General features: G+C 44.9%; 1 protein-coding gene across 1 annotated transcript in view; it reads left to right on the top strand.

Annotated features, from left to right (window-relative positions):
* LOC147879588 (regulator of nonsense transcripts UPF2) overlaps positions 1 to 5,148 on the top strand; it is a 96,075-nt gene extending 90,927 nt beyond the window's left edge. Inside the window, exons 16-17 of the mRNA XM_087371512.1 lie at positions 3,336 to 3,521; positions 3,600 to 5,148. Coding sequence (XP_087227638.1) covers positions 3,336 to 3,521; positions 3,600 to 4,583 — 1,170 coding nt within the window. The 3' untranslated portion in view covers positions 4,584 to 5,148. The remainder of the gene's footprint in view (positions 1 to 3,335; positions 3,522 to 3,599) is intronic.
* The last annotated feature ends 16,256 nt before the right edge of the window (positions 5,149 to 21,404 follow it).

Below are 21,404 nucleotides of genomic sequence, written 5' to 3'. Positions count from 1 at the left end.
ATAGACTTCGTATCGAGAGCGGCAGAGCAGAGGGCCTACCCAAGGAGAGGCGCATATGCACATTATGTGACATACAAGAGGTTGAGACGGAGGAGAACTTCATCTTTAAGTGTCATGTTTACTATGAGATCCTAGGGCGTTTCTACTACGTCTTCAGAGATGCTTGGCAGTTTTCATTCATGAGGCAGTTAGGCCTCGATAGCTCAGACAGGGGGTTGACGTGGAGATTACACTTGGGGATATTCCCTCTCTGTTCACAGTCAGAGCCTGGCCGACAGGGGTTACTGTAGCCCTTGTTAGGCGGAGAGCTAGGACCAGGAGATGTCACAGGGCCACACCCGTGATCAGCCGGCAGCACTCTATCATCGATTTCATGCCTCCATTGCCTCATCACCCTGATGTCTTGATGATGATGATGGTAGCCCACTATGAGATCATTGGACAATACCATTGTCTCTACGAGGAGGGAAGCAGCTTCGGCCCACTCTCACGATTCATCCATTTCTAGGATCAGGTTTACATTGGGCTATATCTACTTGAGATTCGCCGACACAGGGATATCCTACTACGACAGATCAGAGAGCAGCATGAGGCGTTTAGACCACAGGGCAAGGAGGTTGACAGAGCACAAGGCCACATCACAGACTTCCGTGCATTTGAGTCAGCTCCAGGACACATCGGGGTGGAGGTGGAGCAGATAGCTGACATACAGGTAGCCTGGATTACGGAGAGGGATGTAGAGACCACCTGCAGCATGGAGAGTGACTAGAGCACACTCTATTGAGGTCCGTCCTATCACAGCTTTCCTCAGAGGAGACCGTCCGAGGTGAGGGGTTACTCTGAACATAGCCCAACGGGGTAAGAGATCGAGGAGACCACGTCCCCCTCCGCCACCATAGCATGGCACAAGCCGACAGAGGCAGCAAGTCTGATATAGATGATGTTAATTTATGAATGCCTTATTCCTCATTTCCTTTGGCTATGATTTTGGCATCACTACCTTTGTGTTGAAGGAGACTCTCTTTCATCAATTGTTCAGTCTAGGAATAGCACCAATAGATAGAATGCTTTTCTCAAAGATGGAGCATAATTAAACATTGTGTATGTTACCCATAGTCTCTTCGGAGACATCTGATAGTATATTATCCATATCCTTGATTTCATGAAGTCCCCAGTTTTTGAGTTCTACATGGTTATTATCAATTTTGTCTCAATGGGGAACCACTCCTTATGCGGAGTGAAATGACCAGAGGCTCCCAAGTCAATTATCCTTGACTCATCAGCCTGACCAAATTTGTTTGACTTAGAGATAGCTAGGGCTTTCTTACCATTACCAATTTGATGTAGCTACATAAGCAATGTCTCTTCCACTAGATTTAGACCCATGTTTGGCCATGTCTATCTTTCTCTTCGGACACTCTGATGCAAAAAGGCCAAGCTTTCCACAGTACCAGTAGGGTATCTTGATTGCATGACTACTCTATATCGGTCTTTTAATTAAACTAGGTATCATGTATGCAATTAAACACTGTGGATTGATGCATGCTAGCATATGGTGCATCTGTGTATGAGCTCTCAAGGCCAATGAGCTAAGTTGGCATTGAAAACTAGTATATACCCTTTGGCAATGAAAGGTGGAAGTAGATCCCATCCAGAGTCATGATTGGTGTATCGTCAACTTTGTTGGGATAAGTATGATCAAGGGCTTGCTTTATGGTGCATGTGTGCATCTAGGGGAGTCACATGTGTGTTTGTGTGTGTTGTAAAGGCACATCAAGTGCTATGATGTGTCTAGTGTGTGACCTAAGTGATGATGTAAGACAAAGGCAATCCCAGTGATGTAGGGATTGTTTCACATTGATGTAGGGGCTGATTGCCACTTATGTAGGGAAGGTATTATCTTCTCCCCCTTTCTATAAGAGAGAGTTCTCTCTCTCACATTCCACAATAGAGAACAACATATTGCTTTCATTGTGCTCTCACACCTCTTGCAAGATGCATCTATTCTATTCTACGGGATTCTACACTTGGTATCAGAGCTTTAGGTTCTAGATCTAGCCTAGCCTAGCATTAGATGCTTTCTCTAGCATAAACTACTAGATTCTCAAAGCTTCTTGATCTTCTCCATTTTCCTCCTTCTTTCCCAAATCTTTGAGAGCTCTATTCTCTGCCTACAAATGACCATTGCTCAAACCCTTTGAGCTGCAGACTCCTCACGTACGGGAGAACTTCCAGTTGCAAGCATTTAGGGAAATTTCGACTGTACGCGCAACGCCAACACTCAGACTCCTTGACGAACTTTCGCGCAATACCGCCTCTGCACTTACCTATCTGCAAATTCCTCTGAGCCCGTGCTGGATGACACTGAGGGCAAGTTGCTGTTGAAATCTGAGCTCGTTTGGACAAGAGATGGAGGAGAAAACGCCGAAAAACCAGTCGGTCTTCTCAAGCTTGGCTATGGCGACCTGGCGCAACATTGCGCCCCTCCTTGCTGGTAGCCCTTCTTTGGTATAAGGCCTTTCTTCCTGCATAAAAATCCCCTTGAATAGAGCTATGAGGTGTGAGAATGGCACTCTCCAACTTCTGGTCTTTGTTTTGGACAGTTCTGACAATGTTGTGAGTTTGATGATACATTAGATGCTACTTTAGCATTTCTGATGTTTTAAAGTGTTGAAAACCATCAGTACAACTGTGGTTACAGCTTTGCTTTAAGCTGCTATACGTGGATTTGCTCGGAAGACTTTCATTTAGCCACAGTTTGCAATTTCCAGAAACAGTCTCTTTGCTTGCAGTTACCGGCACAAGTCGTTAGTCATTGCAAGGTCTTTACACAGATTGATGTTCTACAGCAGCAGCCTCTATTTTTCTGTATTTCTGTCTGTGCAGATCCTCTTCTTGTTTCTCTCTTGCCTGCTGGTCGCAGATCTTCCTCTATGTAGTTGTTGCAGAGGATCCCCTCCTTGTCTTGAGCCTTACAGGGAAGCCCTCAAGGGGCTCAAATGCCTACGCTCTGATGTGTGCCTTTTAAGCTATCAGACTGCCCGAGGTGGGCCTTCTATCCCTACTACAACGCAAGTATAAAAGAAAAAACCTTCACAGTACATGTGGCTTCTAGGCTTGTCAGCACTGACTACATATTTTAGACAACCCCATGTTTAGCAAAATTAGTGTCTGCACAAATCAAAATTCTGACTTTCTCTGATATGTAATCGCAGAAAAGATTCGGGTTGAGCTTATTCCTCTTTTTTTGGTTACGACTTTTGTTCTTCCTTAAAAATGTTTTCTAGCAAAGAGTATTTACTCAGAGCTCGTAAATCTGTTATCTGATGAATCAGCAAGATGCACTGGACCCACCAGAGGATTGTTTCCGTTTGAGAATGGTTATCATATTGTTGGAGACTTGTGGTCACTATTTTGATCGTGGCTCATCAAAGCGAAGATTGGATCGTTTTTTACTCTATTTTCAAAGATATGTGCTGAGCAAGGGTGCAATTCCATTAGATATTGAGTTTGACCTTCAGGTACGGTGTCTCATTCATGTACGTCTTTTAGATGCTATTTGTGTAATGTCTGTAAATCCTAACAGACAGTTTTCTCAGGACCTTTTTGCTGAACTTCGACCTAAAATGGTCCGCTATTCTACTTTTGAAGAAGCCAACCTGGCCATAATGGAGTTGGAAGAGCAAGACCTAAACCTGAATTTTGAGAAGACAAAAGGTAGTATTTATCAAAATCCTCATGCCGCTGGAGGTGTTGTTCAGGCATCTAGCTCTATAGTCAATGGAGAAGGCCAGCCAGAACAAAGGCAGGCGATGGAAAATGGTGCTGCAGGAGGTGAAAATGGTGTGGGACTTCATGATAATGAAACTGAAACAGACACAGAAAGCGGCAGTATGGACCCAGAAGAGGACGAGGAATTGGATGAAGACAAATATCAGGAGCATGACGATGAAGGGGATGAGGAAGATGAAGATGAAGAGACAGGAGAGCCTGTAGTCTCTGAAGAGGAAGATCATGTTAAAGTTAAACAGAAGAAAGTCATGGAAATTGATCCTGCAGAAGAGGCTGAGTTTGACCGTGAATTACGTGCAGTTATGCAGGAGAGCATCGACTCACGTAAGTTGGAGATACGGGCTCGCCCAACACTCAATATGATGATCCCTATGAACCTGTTTGAGGGGTCAAAAGACCATAGTCGAACAACAGATATAGAGAGTGGAGATGAAATAGCATATGAGCAAGATGGCGAAAATAATGTCACTTTTCGTGTGCTTGTTAAGAAAGGTAATAAGCAGCAGACCAAGCAGCTATATATCCCTCGAGATTCTTCACTAGTCCAATGTACCAGGCAAAAAGAGGCAGCTGAGCTGGAAGAGAAGCAGGATATCAAGAGGCTTGTGTTAGAATATAATGATCGGGAAGAGGATGAAACGCTGGGTTCTACAGCTCAGCCTATAAATTGGGCACCCTCTAGCATGACAGTTGGTAGAGGTTCTGTACACAGAAGCTGGGAAGGGACTGGCAGGTCTGCAAACTCTCGTCAGAGAAGGCCTGTGGCTGCTGGCTATGCCCGAAGGAGATGAGATATCTCTGAGGCTCAATCAAATCTTTAACATCTGCACACAATTAAATACAAGTCCTCTCCCATAGTTGGCTGGGGCTGTATATAAGTTTCTCTTTAATCCTCAATATTCTAAACCCTTTTACCAAGCGGCTATTGGGCAAATGGCAAGGAAAAATGTATGTTCTATAAGGGATGGATCAAGGCACAATTGATACCCCTAAAGCTGCATTTGACATCGGCTTGTGTCTGAATTTTTTCTGAACATGTCCAGAAAATAATGATGCACTTGCAGGCTGATATCTAAGAAAGAATGCAACAACAAAAGACAATTTGGCTAGCAACAAAGCAAGATATATCATATTTGGTTTAACAAGAGTCTTCATACTTGATTGTTCCTTTAAAGTTTTCAGATCCGAAGTGTTTGTACCTCCGATGAGAGGAAAGAGAAGTATTTTTTAAAATTTCAATTGGATTGCATTCAAAGTGACATTACACTATCACTCCTAGTAGGTGGGTATCATTATTTTATACATTTTGTACTAATAGAATAAGCACATAGCTTCATCCACACGATATCATGAATAGAGGGGTACCAAAAAGTGTGTCTTACTGTAATAATCACTTCTTTTGTGTCGATTTCAAGATATTCAAACCTGCTACAATTGTGTGATACAGTAATCATCTTTAAATAATGCAAGAGGGGAAATACATTGCATTAATGCAATCCCTTTGGCATGCATGGTTCAAGACTAGGTATCATACATATGTTTCTCGTTTGAATTCCTGACAGTTTTTTATCCATCCACCATATGGATTGAAGCATCTATGACAATTTTTATTTTTATTTTGGAGGATTCATACTTTTCTTGTGCTTGCCTCCTTGCCTTTCAAAGAAAGGCGCTAGATGGCACAGAAGCCATCAATATGGCAATAAGCTTCAGCCAACAAAAAGGCAATGTCAATTTCTATTGGGTGCATTCCTACACAGAAATATTAGAGTAGGAGAGAGTATCATGTAACCATTGCAAAGAAGGTTATAGTACTAGAGCAAAAGAAAGAAAGAAAGAAAGAAAAAGTTTATTAAAGTCTTCGGGAGACCGTGAAGGTCTATGAGACTAAAGATAACTGATACAATGAGCATAACGGTGGCGGTCTCAAAACAGGCCAGCCAACCGTTTCTACAAAAAAGAGGTTATGAAGGACGGTGTGTCTAGTCATGATATAAAAAATATGTGTCTACCTTCAGATGATACAAAAAAGAAGGGGGGGGCACTAAAAATGGGGCAGAGGGGGGAGATACAATATAGATGTGCAGGTGGTGATCGTCAGAGACCAATCATAGAGGGGCCGTCAAATGGGAGGCCGGAAAAAACCTTGCGATAGATGATTGGCGTCACGCGGCCTAGTCGAGCTTGGTCGTCGGGGGCGGCGGGTGGTCTTGTGGATGAGGGCAATGGTAACCCCGGTGGGGCAGGTAGAGAGCAGAGACGAGATGTCATGGATCCGGATGTGAGTTTGTCCGCTGGCGCAGCTGTCGTGGCTTTGGCTCTCGCTCACGTCTGCCTCGTCGGCTAGACTGAGGAGAGGTATCCTGTGATTGGAAGAAATCAGTGATGGGCCGTTGGGTGTCCTCACATTGTGTGCGCTGCGCGTGTCGTGCTCGGAGAGGTATCATGGTGGCGAGTCATCTCATGTAAGAAAGTGGCTAGGCATCGTTGATCCGGGAGCTGCAGCATATGGGAGAGGAGGCCGAATACGTCGTGGAAGAGGCAGTGGTACCGGCCTCGAATGGCATAATAGATAGGACATCTGAAAGCAAAGTGCTCCTCCGACTCAATCTCCTGCAAGTTGCAAAGTGGGCAAAGGCGGCCCTCTCGTGGGATACCCTCTGCGCGTCCGCTCTTGATCCGTAATCGGTGTGACGAAACCCTAAACTGACCGAGGGAGATCCGGAGCGCATGTGGTAGATGAAGCTGTGTGTAACCCGGAGGTGTGATGAAGCCCTCCTGTGAGATCTGGAGGCAGTGTCGGCGGTAGAAGTCGAGCTTCACAGGAAGCTCGGGGTGAAGAAACCATGTCCGCCAGATGTGGAGCTGGAGTAGATCTGCTCGAATGAGCCGGCTGACCTCTTGGTTAGTGGGGGAGAGGGGAGATGGTGGAGTGTCGAGGCTGTACTGAAAAGGAGGCAACCGGTCTAAGTCGAGGCCCATTCGGGTGAACTTACTGGAAAGACGACTATACTAGCATCGTTGGTTCCCATCAACGGATAAGGCCGTAGAGGAATATAGAGCTAGCCAAGGTAGGTGGAGGCGACCATTGGAGGAGCTGAAATCCCTGACTCTGTGTAGATAAGTGATAGCCTGGAAAGCCACATCAAGCTTTAGGGGTGAGGCGCCGAACTCTGCTAGAATGATCTGGTGTGGTACTGATGGTTTGCTGCGGATCATCCGAGCAAACATCAGTATCTGTAGGCGCTCGACTCGAGCCCACTCTGTCTGAAAGATCGGCTTCCCACCACGGGCTACCGTACATGCCTGCTGGGCGGACCAAAGAATAAAAAAGGAGAGACTTGGTCCGCGGGTCCTGGAAGTGGGAGTGGTGGCACTGTCGCTCTAGCCTGGCAAGAGCGGCGTAGCCTCGGTTGATCCTGGCTTGCATGGCCGGGCGCATCGTGAAGATCGGGCTTGAGAAGACAACGCCTAAGTATGTGTAAGAGTCAACTATCTCAACAGGGTCGCTGGCGAAGAGGAACTGCTCTCGGTGCATAGCGGGTCTGGAAGTGTTGAAGATCATCACCTTGGTTTTCTCAAGGTTGACCTTTAAGTCATGTATCACAGAAGATCTGAAGTCCATCCAGGTGTCGCTGAAGACCAGTAGCAGAAGAGGATAGTAGTACTACATCGTCTGCGTATAGGAGAATCTGGATGACAGCCTCCGCAAGAGAGCAGCCTGCACCTTCGAGTGTCTTGATGGTGGCCTCGAGCTCGTCGATGTAGAGGCCAAATAGAGTCGGTGACAAGGGACATCCTTGTTTGACTTCAATAGTGCTCGTGATCTCTGGGGTCCAACTGGTGCCAATCCTGACGTGGCCCGTCACCCGCTCATAGAGAGCTACTACTGCCCAGATAACCTCCGAGTCGTAGCCTAACTTTTGCAGGCGTCTGACGAGTCGAGCGCGGGGAACAGTGTTGAATGCCTTGCGGAAATCCACAAAGCAACAATATACTCTTTGTCTCCTGTGTCTGGCCTCCTCAATGATCCCTCTAAGTGTAAAAATGTGATCGTAAGTCGAGTGATCCGCCCTGAAACCGGCCTGTCCGGATGCCCTGAGCCCCTGTACCTCTACGTGAGCACTGACCTCGCCATCTAACACTGATGCATAGATCTTGGACATAACATGTCCAATCATGATGGTCTTGGAATTCCTTGGATCCATGGGATCTCCTGCTTTGTGGATGGGTGTGATAGTGTTCAGGGTCCAGGCTCTGGGGAACCCATGGCATACAGCAGCTTCATTGAACAGCGTTGCCATGATGGGGGCTAGAGTTTTGATGCCATAGGCAACAAACTCTGTGCATAGGCCCTCATGATCCTTAGCTCGGCCGTTGTGAAGCTTAAGCGCTGCGTGGGTGACTCCCTGGGTTGTGAAGAGGGTGCAAGAAGTGGGGCGGGGGGTGGCTGAGAGGTCGGGAGGAGGCTGATCAGGGATATCATAGAGTGTACGTGCATAGGAGTGCCAGAGGGAAGTGCCTGTGAGGGGGGAGGGGGATCGGCGTTCTAGGAATTTCCTCCAGAAATCCTTGGAGTTGCTACTAAACAGGATGTTCATTAGGGTATCCTCATTCTGGCGCAGGAAGGCTAGCTTCTTGCGACGGACTAGTCGACGATAATCCCTGGTGAGATGTAGGTTGGCCCTAGCGTTTCGCTGGGTCATGAGTCGGAGTGTGCGGCGTAATGCTTTACACTCGTCATGATACCAGCTATTGCAAGGGGTGGAGCCAGCGAGTGGAGGGCGGGTGGACCGAGTAGTGGAAGGAAAAATGTTGCGGGCTGCATTGTGAAGGGAGTGGGTGATAAGGGCGGCTTGGTGATCTAGAGAGGGTATGGTGTCTATGTGTCTGAGGAGGGAGGCTAGGCGGGCTGAGTAATCAGGTGAGAGGTTATGATCAAAGTGTATATCATGATAGGTAGTATAGTGCGGGGTGTGGCTTGGAGGGGCTCGAGGCGCAAGGATATGAAAGAACAGGTAAGTGTGGTCGGCTCCTGGGGGTAAGGGTGCAGTGCGGAAGTCAGTGATCTGTGGGGCTAAAGCAGGAGATCCCAGAATGTAGTCGACGACGCTGGCTCCTCCGCCATGTGGAAAACATGTGAAACCAAAGGAGGCAGGCCACCGGTCTAGTCCATTGTAGATGACCAAATCATGTATACGTCTAAGGTCAAAAAGAGCCTGCCCATACGCAGTAACTGCAGTAGTGCGACTGTAAGCTGAGGAGCGGGGGAAGCCCGAGTCCTCTGTGTCCATCTCAGGTAATAGGACCATATCTGAGTGGAAGTCCAGGAGTGATGTCTGATGTGCACCTGTCCTTGCATTGAAATCCCCAACTAGGAGGACCTCTCCGTGTCTGGAGAACTCCACAATGTCTGAGTAGAGATCTAGATAGGGGGATACCCTCATATCCTCACGTAGCATCCGTGCAAAATGTGATGTCTCAGGAGGAAAGTAGTAGACTGCAATAAAGAGGTCGCATGTGGAGGGGCGTCGAAATCGGAGCCATAGGTAACGGGCATGGACATCCCGTCTAACCACGGATATCAAGCTCGTGAGCGCTGAACGAAGGAGTACTGCAACTTCGCCTGATCCTCAGACCCCCCCTAGTATATCTGGTCTCCTCACGGAATACTGACTCCCAGGTATAGCCACTGACCGAGGGGAGAGGGCACTCGGGGCTCTGATGTGTCTCTGTATAGAAAACAATGTCGTGTCCAGTGTATGACTCTGAGAAGTTCCCAGGGTCAGACCATAGGGTACCATTACAGTTCCATATGGTGCATGCCAAGGGTACTGTGTGCTGAGTCTGAATCTCATAGACCATGTCTCCCTATTGGGGGGGGGAGCCTGCTACCGTGTCTAGAGTACCTGGTGGGGCTCGGCGGCGGGGCCCAACTAATAGGCGGCCATCTCGGGCGACAGCCCACTTCCCCTCCTGACGGGCTACATCTCGCTGCTGAAGCAGGGTGCGACGCTCTTCCACCTGCATAGGTGTGAGATCCTCATCCATGAAGATAGTAGGGTGGTCCCGTAGTGTAGCACGCTGCCTGAGTGCTGCAAGTCGAGCCTGAGTATCCCTGAATCGGATGATGAGTGGCTGTGGGCGCGTGGGGTCCCGTCCTGTGCACCATGCATGCTCAATCCCATGCTCGGCGAGGCCAAGGGCAGAGGTCACAAAAGCAGTCGCGTCCGCTAAGGGGGTGAGTGAATCTGCGCGGGGGATACCTCGTACTCGGATGTTGAGAGCCTTACTGGCCCTCTGTTCCTGCTCGGCGATGGTGGCTGAGACTGTTGCTTTGGGTGCGCGTCTCGCAATGTCCACCCATCTGGTAGTCTCCACAATAGTAGTGTGGATGGTAGCGATCCGCTCCTCCACCTCTGGTGTAGTGCGCGGGGCCGCTGTGACTGTAGCAGTGAGAGAGACAACCTCCTGACGGAGGTGAGTGATCTCCTGGTGCATGCTCTGAATAAGCTGATCTTGTGCTACAGTATGATCCTGTAGTCGATGTAGCTCCATAAAGATGTAATCTATCATCTCAGGTGGGACCCAGGGGGGGTGCGAACTGGGACATGGCGTAGGGCTGAGGGGGCATGGGAGATAGGTTGGCTGTATATGGCAGGGGAGTGGAGAAAGGCTGTTGGGTGAGGGGAAGGGGGGACATAAGAGTGGTGGAGACAAGGGAGTTGTGTGGGGGGTGAGGAACTGTGACCCTCTCCTGTGGGGGGCAGGCTGAGTGGTACACTGGTGGGGGAGGCAGTGGTCGGAGTAGAGATGATGGCTGCGGGAGAAAGAACTGCATTGTTGCCCATTGCACCCGATGTTTTCAGGACTGGTTGGCTGTCAATTGCTAATCCACTCCTGGAGATGCGCTTTGTGATGTCTCCCACAATTGGCTTCGGAGACTGTTTGGGTTTGTGGGCCATTGTAGGACTTGTTTAGGTGCAAGATTTCCCGCAGAGGCAGATCTTGTTCAGCATTGTTGTAGGGGTGCACAGGCCTGCGCAGGGCTAGTGGCAAGCCAAGGCTTGCAGTTGACAAGGGCCCTCAGACCACGGGGCAGCAGGCCAAGTGCAAGCGAGAGTAGGCAGTAGGTCCCTACCGAGGCTGCGAGAGGGGGAGCGGGGCGGAGAGGCTACGAGAGGGGGGGTGGCGCAGAGGCTACGGGAGGGGGGGCAGAGCGGAGAGGCTGCAGAAGGGGGGGGCAGAGCGGAGAGAGGGGGAGCGGGGAGAGGTTGCGAGAGGGGGAGGGAGAGCGGGGAGCGAGGAGCGGCTGTGAGAGGGGGAGGGGGGACAGAGAGGCTACAAGAGGGGGAGCGGGGAGAGGCACGAGAGGGGGAGGGGGAGCGGGGAGTGGAGAGGCTACGAGAGGGGGAGGGAGAGCGGGGAGCGGGGAGCAGAGCGGAGAGAGGGGGAGCGGGGAGAGGCTATGAGAGGAGGGAGAGCGGGGAGCGGGGAGCGGCTACGAGAGGGGGAGAGAGCAAGTGAAGGAGGCAAACTTGGAAAAACAATATGCACAAAGAGCTAATATAATACTTCATACTTGATTGCATAATTATAAATAACAAGAAACAAGGTTAGAAACATGGAATACAATCATGTGAAAGAGTTTGACCATCTAACCAAAACTTAGAACCATTGTTGATCCTTCCTCAACTGATGGTTTTAGGGTGAATGAATGTGACCCATTTTGCCTACAATGTTGAAAGAGGTAAGGAGAGGAATCCCCCCCCCCCCCCACACACACACACGTGCGTGCACATGCACATATAGGATAAGATATGGGAGGAAACATGATTAACTAGACACTACTAATCGATAACATAGAGTAGCATATGACTTTACATAAGGTTTCTAACACGTGGCATCTTCCCTAGAGCATTATTTGCCTAATACCATGTTTCATCGGTCCCTATAGTAAATAATGATCATGAATCCATAATGTACACGCTAAAACCTTGGCTCCCACTACTTGGATGACCACTATTAGGGCTCACACAAAGTAGCCAGTTTTTCATATGCATATTAAATCAAAATTTTTAAATAGACATCTCAAGGAGGTATATGTAGCACAACCATCAGATTTTGAGATAATTGAGAATGAGATACGCAAGTTAGGGAAGATTTGTACGGGCCCCAAGGGCATGGTATCATAGTATAGATCAATTTTTCAAAATGATTGGTTTTTCTAAGTGTACTTTAGTGCTAGCTTATATGTTCATGAAAGAATGGAAAATTTTATACTAGTTCTTTACGTTGATAACTTAAATCTCAAGGGTGATCATGAAGAGATGATCTAAAAGACCAAAGAAATGCTTGGCAATGAGTTTGAGATGACAAACTTGGGGCTGATGCATTTTGGTTTAGGGATCGAGTTCTGGCAACTATCTGTAAAATTGTCATTTCACAAGAAAATATGCATGTGGGATTTTGACGGCATTTTGGATGTCACTTGTATTCAAATAAGGTTATATCATTTGGTTTAGAACAACACTTATTTTCTCCCAAGATAGCCTTTACACAATGGGCAATATGGTGTAAAAGGTAGCATTGTCAATATTTTGGCTGATATAAGCAAAGTTAACAATATATTGCCATGTTATTTAGATGATGAAGCCTCAATAATAATTGAGATTAAAAAGAACAAATCAACATACCTTATTTGTAAGGTCTGACCATACATTCATATGATAGCATTACATGTACTTATAAAAACACCACTCTACATAAGTAATAACGTATCTATAAATAATGAATGGTACAATCATATAAGAGATGTTGAACAAATGGAAGCAAAATTTGTGGCTCCTCATGAAAATCGAAAGCCATTAGGATTATTCCAAGTTAAACATAGCAAATAATTAAACTTCCCTATGCTATACTTTGGCTCAGCACAATTTGTTGGGAATATTAAACTCACATATTTAGATATTATAGAATGCTCAGCGGATTCACCTTGATTGTAACCCCATCTCCACACCTATGGACGTGAACAAGTACACCTCTTCCAACTTGCGTCAAGATCAACATCATGCTTATAAAATATGGGACTAGGAATAGTATTGTCCTTGGACTAAGTTCCAGAGAGTGCATTGCTAAGGTGCCATGTAGTATAGCCATTCAAGTGCCATGCGGCACCTCTAAAATAAGTGAATATTGAAGATAGGCTAGTAACGAGCCTGCATGGTGCTGCGGCGTTGTACCCACTCCACCGGCAATTGCCTCCCCCACCTCACCTTGCTATTCAATCCCTAGTGGACTCCCACCCGACCAAAGCATTGACCGTTTGTTTTGTTCATTGAGCACCCCCCCCACCACTCTCCTGCCTCCTCCCACCTCACCCTACTATTCGATTTGAAGTCAACCCTAGTGGACTCCCCACCTTGACCAAAGCATTGACCATTTGTTTGCTTCTTTGATCGCCCTCCCCCTAACCCCCAGCCCCCGCCCCTAACTCCCCAAGATTTGTAGAGTTGAATGAGGCACGAGAAAGTAAGGGAGTAGCTACAAAAAGAGTGTTTGCACTTGTGAGAGAGGCATGAGGGTCTTAGACTTCAAAGTTAAGGTGGACACGCTATGTTGTGTCCTCTACCTTGTGATCATCAACCTCTTCTTTTGTGATGGCCTCGATACTTCCAATTGTGTGTATAGCCTTTGCATTCTCCTTATAAAGTTGGTCCGATTGAGACTCCAACAATTCCTTGCTCTTGCCCTTGGTATCTTGTTCGGCCTCTTAATCAAAGTTTCTTTTCTCCTATATGGCATCTGCAAGCCTACCGCATAAGGATTATCTTTCAATGCTAGTTGTAGTTGTTGCATGCACGTGGCCACTTGATCTCCTTATGTTGAACATGGCCCTTTGGGGGATTCATTCTCTTTTCATGGACTTTCTATAGACAAACGTGTTGACTGATTGCAGTTAGTTGATTCTTGGAGATTATATTTGGCTTATGTGAGCTCCCTCCCTGCATGGCAACTTGTTCTTTTTATTGATGATGCTCGTCCTTGAGACCATGCATGGAAAAATCAAGTCACTCGTCGACATATTGTAAATCAAGGCACACATCTACATATTGTAAATCTCCTTCTAATTTGTGAGCCTAGGTCATTCTTTTGCTTCTCACAGTAGTGAGCGGCCCATTAGGCATGACATTGCAATTGGTTGGTGGCTTCGTTTGCTGCTTTCCTTGCTACAATCACTGCTTTTGGTAGGCTTCGGCAAGAAATTTTTCACCAGCTACGTGAGCCTCTTTCCTTTGATGGTTTCCTCTGAGGGTCAAAAACCGAGACTTTATATACCATGAATCTCTATCTCTAATCAATTGAGGCTACTGCCTTTGCATACTTGATCGTGCCCCCCTTAGCCTTCTGATAAATTACTCCAAGCTCGGCCTCTTCTACACTATCATTAGCTAGATGGTGATCCTGTTTTTGCCAAGACTGTGGAAAGAAATCGAGGAAGCGTCAAACATGTGTTGGCTAAAGGAGGACTCCCCTTGAGATGATGTGTCTTGTGAGATCCATTCATGTGAAGAGATAAAGGAGGGAGGGGAGGTGTCAAGACCCTCTCATGATGAGGAGGTGAAGGAGAAGTTGGAGTATCATAAAATGGGATGCAGGATGTTGATCAGCAGCCTTGCTCGATCCCACCCTCTAACTGCTTGTCCTGAATACACACGGGTCATTAGGGGAGAATTGGGGTCTCAAAAGGGCCTCATGAGGAATGGGTTAAGAAATGGATTAGGCCTAATGCAAGTCGTCTTGTGGGGTCCAAGGGAGTCCTAACCCCCCTACCTAGGTGGGTTAAGTCCAGTTGATCCCACCTCTTATACCTCTTACACCTAGGAGGGGGCACTTTTCCCAAAGTCAAAATTTTGAATTTCGAATTTGAATTCCCTCTCTCTCCCTCCTCCCCCCATCCCCCAAAGTCAAACTTTTGAATTTTGAATTTGATTTCCCTCCTCCTCCCCCCATTCTTCTCCTTGTCTCCCTCCTCCCTCCTCCTCTTCCACACATCCCATTCCTCCTCCTCCTCCTCCTCCTCCTCCCTCCCCCTGCCTCCCTCCTCCCTCCCCCCCTCCTCCTCCCTTTGTCCACATGCCTCCTCCTCCCTCCTCCCACATGCGTCCTCCTCCTCCCCCTACTGCGTTTTCCTCCTCCCTCCTCCCACATGCGTCCTCCTCCCCCCCCGTTGCTTTTTCCTGCTCCTCCTCCTCCCTCATGCTCATCCATTCTCATCTTTCCTCATGCTCATGCCTACTCCTCCTTCCTCCTACTCATGCAAGCTCCTCTTGCCTCATGGTCATGCTTGCTCCTGTTGCTTCTACTCCTCCTACTCATGCGTATTCGTCTGCCTTCATCCTCACACCTAGTCCTCCGCTTGCTTCTCCTCCCCTTAATCATTCACGGTCCTTCTCATCCCTCCTCAAACATCACCTAAATTCTATCATGGCCTATCACAGTCTCTATAAACTCTGCGACTTTTGATGGCACCATTTGAGGAGATCTCACATGTTACCATGTGATCGTACAGTTGCAAGATCAATATGTGATCCATGATTGTTTTTTCAAGAAAAGAAGCATCTTGAACCTTAATAGGTGCTCTAAAGAGGAGAATATGAGATAAAATGTTAATTTCGTAGCGTTTTAATGTAATTTCTTACTTTGGATTATCCATAGTGATGCATTGCTTTTGCTAAGGTTCCCTTAGTTGTTCTTTTAGGACCTTCATGGAGGATGATATGAGAATGGTGGGCATGGATGATATGGACTCTTCATATCAAAAGACACAAAGTCATGCATGAGCAAGTTGTTTTGGAGGTGATGCAGGACTTGAAGGGAATGGTGATGCAAACGAGATGCCTGGAGCTTGTGATGCTGCGAATATAAGTCTTAAAGCTCAAAAGTTTATTGAAGAAGAAGAATTCACATGATGCATTACATCTATTTAAATTTAAATTTCTAAAATGATGTTTCTTCATGTGTGTAGGAGTAAGCAAGAATGGAGAAGCTATCCATTTGGAACAAGAAGGCATGGAGAATTCACAGTATTGACCCAAGGCAACCTACATGATCCAATGTGTTGTACATGAGATTATAAGAACTTACGAGTTGAATGTGAGATTCCAAATAGCATAGCAGTATTTCTAATGACTCAGTCGAAGATTCAAAGACCCTATTATTGGTGTATTAGAGTTAAAGAAGAAGAGAAATAGGCTATGAAGCCTCTTTGTTATACAATTTAAAGTACAAATACCTATTTCTAATAATATTCTTCTATTTGGAAACAAAAGAATTTCATGTATCCATGGCCAAATGGTGAATATTTTGTTATGTCTATTTTAATTCTCTGTTGTTTTTAATACTGCATCTTTTTTTATATCAGCTTGCACACAAAATTTATATCACATTTTGATGTAACTTACAAGTCAATAAAATGTTGTTTGCCAAGTTTGGCCATTCCAATACATATGTAGAAGGGATTTGACCATGGCACCACATTGATTAGATGGAGTGTTTAAAAACCAAAATTTGATATTTTCCTACATCACCTTGTAAAGGATTGATGCATTTCATGATTTTCTATGAAGAAATATAGATTTTGAAGGGGTAGATGAAGAAATTTGACAACTTTGGCCATTTCAATGTTAATTTTTGGCAAATGTAGGAGCAATTTGATCATGGCGGAGAAGGCAAAGTTGGTTGAGACATCATGGGGTGTCCAAAAATGCCAAAATCCACCATGGTGCAAATTTGGCCATTTGGACACTCTCCAAATGGCCAAATTCGTGCCGTGGTGGGTTTTTGCATTTTTGGACACCCCATGACATCTCGACCAACTTTGTCTTCAGTGCCGCGGTCAAATTCCTTCAACATTTGCCAAAAATGGACATTGGAATGGCCCAAATTGTCAAATTCCTTCATCTACCTAATTGAAATCCATGTGTCTTTATAGATGCATCAACTTCAACATAGATAAACATGGAAAAGAAAATATTTAAAAAGTAACTTAGCAAATGACGGTTGGTCAATATGACAACTTATGTGCCTTGTAGCACAGCTCTGGTAAGACCCTCAGGCAATATATTCTCTATATAATTTCTTACGCTTTGGAGGAACCTTGTAGGTTGGCTATGTCAATGTAATTTTGAATTTAATCTAGAAGACTTTGATCTTCCACTACATCACCTTGTAAATTTTCATTTTCTTTGTTTATCTTGCCTTTGGAGCCACCTTTTAGGTTGGCTATGTCAATGAAATATTTGATTTCATATCACTAAATCACCTTGAAATAATTTGATGCATTACATGAGAAAATATATATTTTGAAGAGGAATCTAAAAATTTCATTTTCTATGTTTTCTTAGTCATGGAGGTTGGCTATGTCCATGTATCTTTTATTTTAATTTTTAGGTTGGCTACTATATCACCTTGTAAAGGATTGATGCACTTCATGATTTCCTATGAAGAAATATAGATTTTAAAGAGGTAGATGAAGGAGTTTGACAACTTCAGCCATTTTGATGTCCATTTTTGGCAAATAAAGGAGAAATTTGACCATAGCACAGAAGGCAAAGTGGGTCAGGACATCATGGAGTGTCCAAAAATGCACAAACCTGCCACGGTGCGAATTTGGCCATTTGGAAGGGTGTCCAAATGGCCAAATTCGTGCCATAGTGGGTTTGTGCATTTTTTAACACCCCATGATGTCTTGACCAACTTTGCCTTCTGCACCATGGTCAAATTCCTCCTACATTTGCCAAAAATGGTCACCAAAATTACCAAACTTGGTTGAGAGTATTATTTTGACTTGGAATATTCATAATATTTTCCTAAATTAATTTTACATAAATATATATACAAGTAATAGAACTTAATTTTTTACACGCAATATGAAGAGAATAGTAAAATAGCTATAACTTTTGTGCTATAACTCCGATTGTACATTTTTTAAGTTCAAAATTGAGAGCATGAGTAGCTCTACGACCCTATTTTTCCTTGAATGTTCAAATTCAATGTAGAAGACCTTCAAAAATCAGTGACAAGTTGAGGGGGTCATAAATTTGTAATTACTTTGGATACAAATGAAGGAAAAGGGACAAGTTTGTATCTAAAAGGTTCACCTCTCTACATAACAAACTTAGAGGTGGTGTATTCAATACTCTATAATTCAAAGCAACATTACCTTATATTGAATTAACAACACATTCAAAATTTCAACCATGACTCAATCAAAATTATTGTTTATGACATGGTATCTTGCAAGGAAGAGAATGTGCTAAAATGTACATTTTTCTACTATAATCTCTCCATTCAAATACAAAGACTCTTCATAGCCTGTAGCTCCTCTTTGCTACCTCTAATACATAGAAAAAGAGGCTTTAAGATCCTGATACTAATATCATTAAGGCTCTCCTCTGAGGGTAGTCAGGCACAAAGTTTTTCACACCATTGCCAATGGGATATGATGCAATAGGGGAAGCCATGTAATGTGGATCACAATGATCAAGGTGTCAATACTTTGATGCACTTCAGTAGTAGTTAAGTAGGCCATTCTAAAAATTGGATGTGGAAGAATAAAACGTATCCTCCTGCAAGACTAATATAGTGCACCAATGAGTGATCTCAAATGCCTCTTGCATCAATTCAACAACCATTACATTAGCAAACCTAACAAAGCACATTACATTAAAAGACCATAAAATATACCATCATGGCATTGTCTCCTTTAATGATGCAAGTAAGGCAAATAGGTATAAACTGTGAACTTTAGGCATAAAAACTTTATACATATTACCTGAAAACTTTGGACATGAAACCACACAATAAAACCATCAAAATAAAATTCATCAATGCTTTTAATGTCCTCCAAGTCATGAAGAAAACCTATGCAAATTCCAAAATGCCCAACCTATAAATTATGGATAGCTTGTACTAGTTAAACACAATGTTTGTTTGATGTTGCACGAGGGATAAAATGGACATTTTCATGCATTTCTCTAGATTCTCGCCTGCTATTTCACCATTTCAAGTAAAGTTGAAGAATTATACATTTCGTTTTCCATGACTAAAAGGTATTCTTGTACATAACTTACAGACAGTCCTTTGTTAGTTATATCAAAGATTCCACTACTTCCCACTCCTATGTTAAAATAGGATCTTGTAAAGAAGATAGGCAAGGAAGGTACATAGTCTAAGAAATACATCCTTCCTCTTGGGAAGCTTATGTGGACCCTTGGCAAAACCTTCCATGACTATCTAGTTAGTCAAACTATAAGTTCAAGTCATCCAATGCAATTTTCATGTTCTAGAACACACTAGAGCTCACAATATTGTTAACTTATATCACTTTCTTCTTGACCATGCCTGTAGAACACATTAGAGCTCACAATATTGCCATCTTTGGCCACTTTATTCCCGACCATGCCTCTACAACACACTAGAGCTCATAATATTACCAGCTTGTGTCACTTTCTTCCTAACCATGCCTCCAGAACACACTAGAGCTCACAACATTACCACCCAGAACACACTAGAGCTCACAACATTACCACCTTCTTATGTCACTGTGTTCCAGACCATGCCTGTTGGGAAAACAATAGTTGTAGGAGAGGAAAGAGTAGTTGTATCCTATATGAGAAGGAAAAGAAAGAGGGAAAAAGCTCCTATAGGAGAGCAAAGAGTTGCTGTAGTAGAAGGAAAAGTGCCTGTAGGAGGGAAAAGAGCACATGTACCAAAAGGAGAAGCGCCTGCAGAAGGGAAAGCTCTAGGACTTGTAGGATATGGCGGCTAAGCAAGAGGCCATAGAGCAAGAGAGGGCAGATCAAGAGAGGAAAGAGAAGGTAGAAGTAGAGCAAGAGGAGGCATAGAAACAATGAGAGGCAAGAGAGAGAAGGCCAGCTGTAGGAGGTGCTACAACCCAAATTTTGAAAAATGGAGGGAGAGAGCAACTGGACCAGAGCAAAGAAGAAGAGAGAGAGGGGGCAGGCCTGCAGTAGGCTAGAGGACAAAAGAAATTCGTCCAAAAGGTCCCACAATGGAGGGAGAGGGAAGTTGGACCAGAGCAGAAAAGCAAAGAAAGGGAGCAGACCTACAGTAGGCTAGAGGACAAAAGAAATTCATCCAAAAGGTCCCACAATGGAGGGAGAGGGCAGTTGGACCAAAGCAGAGGAGCAGAGAAAGAGGGGGCAGACCTGCAACACACCTAAGGAGAAGAGAAATTCACAAGGGCCCACAAAGACATAAATGAGATTTGGGGATGATCTGGGGTGGGTGCACATGGGAGGGTGATCAAGCATGGATTAAGGGCGAGAAGGATGGTTTGGGTGGTCCCCAATGTAAGAGGAATAGCCAATAGGGGATCTCTGCATGCCTGCCATCCCTCTACCTTAACATATCATTGCCCCACACAAAGGAGCACTCTCATTGGTACACCTCAAATCCCTCTCTAATCCCTTGAAATTAGCAAACACTAATTGGAGACCCTTTTGAGACCCCATTTCTCCCCTAATGTCTTTTCATTTCTCCCCATGACTCATCGATAGCCTCTCTGAGTTCAGATTCATTGCCCTCCAACTCTAAGCCAACACTCATAGTTAAAATCGTGAGATTGCTTGTCATCATCTTGTTTAATAGTACGTCTTTGAACCGGCCTTACTTCTTGCTGTATCCATGTATGTGGGGCCTGTAGAAAAAGAAGTTGGAGCCGAGTCCATGTCGGCCAAGGGAATTCTCAAAGCAGCTCCACCAAAGTGCTACATCTTGAGTTGAACATGGCCCTTTGGGGGATTCCAAAGTGCTACATTTTGAATTGAAGTGCTTTGGAAGCTACTGGGTTCGCAATCCTCTCCTCGAGATGCAATCGAAAGACTTTACTAGCCTTCCATCTCCTCGATTTTCCTTCCATATTTTGCTTTGAATTTCATCTCTTAAGGAAATGCAAATGTTGAATGTCAGGACACTGACACACATCTACGATTAGTGAGCTCCATACTAGGTGTCCTAGCTTTTTTTCCTTGGTCCAAGGTAAAAGAAGAAGAGTGATGGTTTTTTCAAATCAAGCACACGTTGAAATAATATATCCACAGGTTGAAATGAATAGCGTTTCAATTCAACCTACAATTTGAATTCGACTTGATTATCTCTAGGAATGCCCATGTGAGGAGGGTTATTCAAATATGTTTTATTTAGGAAATGTTGGATGCAGCGTTAATCTGGGCGGTACCATGTTTCTCTTGCAGGAAATTCGTCATTGAATTTTGGACGGGCGCTGAGGCTAATCTCCTCCCACCAAAGATTGTAATTCTGAACTGAGGACAGGTTAATAGGTCTCAAGACATTGAGTCAAGATGGGAAAGTTTGTGATCTGATAATAAGTCGACGAGGTCATCACATGACCATTCACCATTCAAGGAGGACGAAGGGACGTTGAATGAAAAAGTTTTCTTTCCGTCCAGTGCTGTATAAGTTACACATCCGTGCTTCTCTCGCTCACTACAGAGATGCCACAGAAATGCACTTGGACAAAAGATTGGCAACAACGTCCGACGTTGTATCGATAGATGCTGCTGAAG

Source organism: Dipteris shenzhenensis, chromosome 33, assembly GCF_047967505.1.
Source record: "Dipteris shenzhenensis isolate YYH24624 ecotype China chromosome 33, Dip_SZ_1.0, whole genome shotgun sequence".
Taxonomy (NCBI): domain Eukaryota; kingdom Viridiplantae; phylum Streptophyta; class Polypodiopsida; order Gleicheniales; family Dipteridaceae; genus Dipteris; species Dipteris shenzhenensis.
This window is presented reverse-complemented; position numbering and strand designations above follow the sequence as displayed.